The sequence below is a fragment of the Carya illinoinensis genome, chromosome 10 (genome assembly GCF_018687715.1).
Source record: "Carya illinoinensis cultivar Pawnee chromosome 10, C.illinoinensisPawnee_v1, whole genome shotgun sequence".
NCBI classification, from domain to species: Eukaryota; Viridiplantae; Streptophyta; class Magnoliopsida; order Fagales; family Juglandaceae; genus Carya; species Carya illinoinensis.
Genome location: NC_056761.1, coordinates 28,331,354 through 28,336,372, shown reverse-complemented (window position 1 = coordinate 28,336,372; position 5,019 = coordinate 28,331,354). Strand labels below are relative to the sequence as shown.

Sequence of the window (5,019 nt, the reverse complement as noted above, 5' to 3'; positions counted from 1 at the left end):
AGAGAGCAACAACATGACTTAAAGGCCTTGGGCACTTGAAGGCTTTGAACTTGATTAAACTCATTAAAAGGGTTTTTGTTTTTATTATTAGTTATAAGAATTAGTCTAGAATAATTGGGTTTGAGTATGCTTAGCTCACATATATTTTATTTTGTTGAATTAGGATTTCAAGAGACTTTTTAAGTTATTGTAACTGAGTTATTATAGCCGTGTTACTGTAGCCGCGGCACTATTCACTTAAGAGTATTTTTGGAAAGAATTGGCCTTATTTTAGCTAGGGTTATGTTTTGGGAATGGTTATTTAAATACCTTGTAGTCACATTTTAAGAAATTTATGAAATTTGATCAATTTTATTCATTGTGAGTTAAGTTTATTTCATTTTGTTCTTGAATGAACTTTTGAACATATCAAAAGTAAATCACAATTTTTGTAACGTTCTTCCTTGTAATTTGGGTTCTTGAGACAGGTTTTTCAATGGGTTTAGATTTTCATATAATCTAGGTTCTTGAAATGAGTTCCTCAACAGGTCTAGATTTTTCCATTGACTTGATTTTGAATTTTTTGAGTGAGTTTTCAAATTGATTGTAGGTTCTAGGGATTCCATTCCCGTGAGTTCATATCTTTTGATTGTGGGTTCATATCATCACTTCAGTATATTTAGGCAACAATGGTTATTTGATGCTTCCACAAAAATCCCTCCCGCAATTCAGGTAACCTCAACCAACCACTAAGCTTCTCTCCCCTTCAATGCATTATTTCTTCTCTTCTTAGCTAGACGTGTGGTTTTTTGTTCACTTTTCTCAAAGCTTTTGACTTGCTTCTTAGAGGGTTCATTTTTGTTCCCTTTTTTTGGGCTAGAATTTGCTTGAATGACTGTTAGTTGAAAATTTTAATTCATGTTAAAAATAAAAAATAAAGTGGTGGGTTTGGTAGAGTTCGTGATGGGCATGAAATGAGGATCTTGTAAAAGGTGTCGTTGGTTTACACCATCAATGAAAGATCAAACTTACTCCAATTAATACTTACATAAATGTTGAAGACAAAGTGGGAGACTAAAAATATATGCTGATCTTATAATTGTATATAACTCTATAATCCTTAGTTTTGTTTGTTGCATCCCAAATGAATATTTCGGCCTTCTTGAACGATTTTTTAGCCCGTTGCAAGAAGACATGTTAGTTTTTGTCATAGCTTCTTTTTTATTATTTTTTTTTCTTAATTTTTGTTTTTTGAAATATATAGTGTTATGTTTGTTGCAAGCCTGGAAATATTTTTGCTTTGGTGTTTTCCTTTTTGATAGTTATTAAATATTATTTTTCTTTAGAGTTTGCCCAAAATAATTGTCCTTGGAACCTAGACTAACCCCAACTTAATCTGTTATTGACATATGTCTATATATATAGGATATATATACTCCTGTACTTACACTGAGCTTTTTCAAGAAAACTCACTGCACATATCATGGTATTTCATGATGATGGTTATGATTTTGTGATGATGGTTCTTATTTGAATACCATTGTTTGTCTAAGAAAAATATTTCCCATGTTCATACCGCAAATGGAACATGATTGTGGATCTCTACACTTATGGTTTGGCCATGGTCACGGCAGAAACTAGGCTGCTAGAGAAGCTGACAGTCTTGCTGATCAAGAGAAACCTATCCAGACATTGTTTAGAATCCATGATTGTCAATAGCCTAGGACTCAGATTGGCCTTGCTTTGTGGCATAGAAATATTGGCTGCCGTTTTACCAAAGCATCAAACTCTTCAAACTAAATTCATGTATTCAAATGCCAAGTGCTTGTCTTCCTAAAGAAATGGAAATTGTTTTTCACTCTTCATAATAATACTTCTTTCGTTGTGGATGTAAATTTGGTCCTAATGTCGTTCGGTTAAGTTGGGAGTTTGCCACACCTGATTAATGCTTCTAGCTTGTGAATAGAGCGGCAATGACCTCAATTTTCTAGAAATGTTTCTTGGAGGCTCACTACAAGAAATTTGACTTATTGCAGTGTTTTTTATATTGTTGCAAAAAAAATTGTTGCAAAAACTAATCTATTGCAGCGATTTTTAAATCGTTGTTAAGTTTTTACTTAAAACTTCATAATTTACTGTATATTTACATTTACAATGAAAAATATGATATTTACAACGATTTTGACCACTGCATATGTCGAAAGAAAGTTGCAGTGCTGAAATAATTGATGGAATTAGTCTAGGTGCCAAATTTCTCATTTTATTTTTCCCCCCTTTTCTTTCCTACGTCTCAGTTCTCTTTGTTCTCTCTTCTCCGAAATCGCACGATTTCCACCGCCCCATTTTCAGAAGACCATTTCCCTTTTGTAGTGTCTTTGCCGCCGTGTCGTCTCCCTGCATTTTCGCCTACCACCACCATTCGTTGGCACCATCTCAGGTGGGTCTCTTTCCCGTCCCCCACGCAGATCTCGCTCTGGCCTCACCTCTCTCTCTCGGATTTCTCTATATCGCTGCCACTAGGGGCGCTGTTCACCACCTCCCACACCTCGACGCTGTCACCAATCCTTCGTCAGAGCCCCCTTCTCCTCCACGCCTAGCCAAGCAGCCTGGGGCCCTCCCTCTCTCCCTTGCTCTGTTCGCAACCCACAGCCCTCACGCATTGGAAAACTCTGCCACTCCCCTGTGAGTTTCGCTTCTTCTTTTCTTCTATTTTTCTTCATGTTTTGCTAGAATATATATATATATATATATATATATATATATATATATATATATATGTGGTATTTTGCCCCCTTGCTCTCATGATTTCTCGTTTGTTACATTTCTGAGGCTCAAATCTATGTTCATTGATTTTGGATTGCTAGCTTGTAACGAAAACCCTAACTTATTGGACAGTACTCGATCTATTTATGCACCACCGTTGGTGTTTCCCTGTGTGTGAAGATCACTTTTTTAGAAATTTTCTATGTAATCTATTAATAAGAGCACTATAATTTGGATGTGCACTATGCCTTCAAAATCAGTTCTCTTCACCAGCAAATTAACTGATTTTGTAGTTCTTGCTCTTATGCTCTTTATATCAACTGATTGTTTGACATTGATAGGCCATGGTTTCTAAGAGCTCTAGCTCTATGCCTTCTCTTGAAAACATCTTGCCTGAATCTTTTGGTCTCAGTATGCAACTCCATAAAGGGTTTTCTCTCTATAGTTTCTTTTTCGCTCTCCAACATCCTAATCCTTTTTGCCACTACCATGGCAACTGCCTCATTCTCCTGCTGTTGGCATTTTGCCTCTTCCTGCCAATAGGTCTCTATAAACTCTTCATGTACCATATTGCGATAGATATGTTTGTGGGTGTGCTCACAAGTCACAAGCTAAGATACATGCTTGCCCATGAAGGTGCATACGTCTAGAATAGAAGAATTACTGTGCCATGTAATAAATGTAAATGCGTCACAGCTATTCTTGCATCAGCATTTACCAAAGTGAGAAATTTTGGTTTAGGGGGCTGATTATTACAGTTACTGCCATAGCATCAATTGAATTCCTACTGTCTTTTTTTTTTCTTCTATACTTTTTCTTTCCTTCTATTTTACAAATTTGGTACAAATGTTTTAATGATAGAAGCCAAACTTTTTTTTTTTTTTGGTTGTGAGTGTGCACCAGGCAAGAACTATCTTCATTGAATGGTGCAATAGAACTACGAAATAAATATAGAGTTGAAACCTGTTTTGAAGACGACTATAATATAGAACATTGTGCAGCAAAAGTAAACATATTAGGAAGGGAAAAGAGAAAGAACCTGAAGATCTTGAATGAGACCATCAAGAGATTTGATCTTCCTATGTGGCCAACGAGGAATACCTAATTCTCTACATTTCTTCTTGAGAACTGTAAGTCCAACTTTCAAATTTCTTGAAGCTTCTGTGATTGGAAGATCAAAATACTTGGCTAGATCTGATAGAGCAATGCTTGCAATGTGTTCACTGGCTGCCCTCTTTTTCTTATTGTCTACAATGCCTGCACTCTTCCATCCTATCTTTAAGATATCAAATCTGAAGAATTCAGTAAAATTTTGAAGTCAAAAGGAAGAATGAAATGAAACTTTCAAATTCTTTTTCCAGAGGAAACACTCTTTTCCTGCATAAGGTAGATCAAAATTGTATCATATACAATAACCATTTGTGATTTGCTTTCATAAAAGGAACTGAATAGAGTCAACAACACCATTGCAACAACAAACTACGTTGTCAATATTATGAGAGAAATTGACATTATCAACCTACTCTCTCTCTCTCTCTCTCTCTCTCTCTCTCTCTCTCTCTCTCTCTCTCTCTCTCTCTCTCTCTCTCTCTCTCTCTCTCTCATAATATTATTCTATTGAACATTAATCAAGTTCTAGCATTCTAATTTGAGTTGTTGCTGAGATGAAACCTTTTCTCTTTTGTACATAAGAATTGCCAAGATCAAAACTTGACTTCAACTCCACGGTATTGTATTTCATATTGTTTAATTGACTCTACAAAATGAAGTGAATGCACCACTAGAAGTAGTATTGATCAGGATCATGCATGATCATGATTAATTTTGAATTATGTATTAGTAGTCGTAGATCTGGCCCTCTGAGCAAGAATATTATATATATAAATTTATTAAACAAACAAACAATATATTCCCACACTTAAATATTTGATCCATTAAATTACAATAAATAAAATGTTTTAAAAAGTATTACCATGAAGTCATCAGATCATTTGTCTGTTGCATCGCATGTAACTTGTTATTCATCAATAATGATGAATGCAGTGGTAAATTCCAAGTCCTTCCATAGAAGATTTTTATATGAATTAATCGACTTATAAAAAAATGTTTTAAATTATTGCAAAGAATAATGATTCAATTAATATTGGTAACTTTTTTTTGTATGTTTGAAAGTGAAAATATGTGAGATGTTGGAAAGTATAGGAGAATTTCGAGAATAAGCTTAGTGAAGAAATTTCGTTCATTCATTATTTCATAGTAATGAAAAATAAGTTTGCA

The 5,019-nt window shown here is 34.7% G+C and overlaps 1 protein-coding gene across 1 annotated transcript; it reads right to left on the bottom strand.

The window, feature by feature from the left end:
• Window positions 1-3,053: 3,053 nt before the first annotated feature.
• Window positions 3,054-4,051, bottom strand: LOC122278599 (protein RKD5-like; the record flags this gene model as incomplete). The annotated part of the gene is made up of 2 exons (XM_043088778.1): window positions 3,054-3,275; window positions 3,782-4,051. Coding segments are annotated over 2 exons (492 nt in total), but the record flags the coding sequence as incomplete, so codon positions are not given.
• Between the last annotated feature and the right edge of the window lie 968 nt (window positions 4,052-5,019).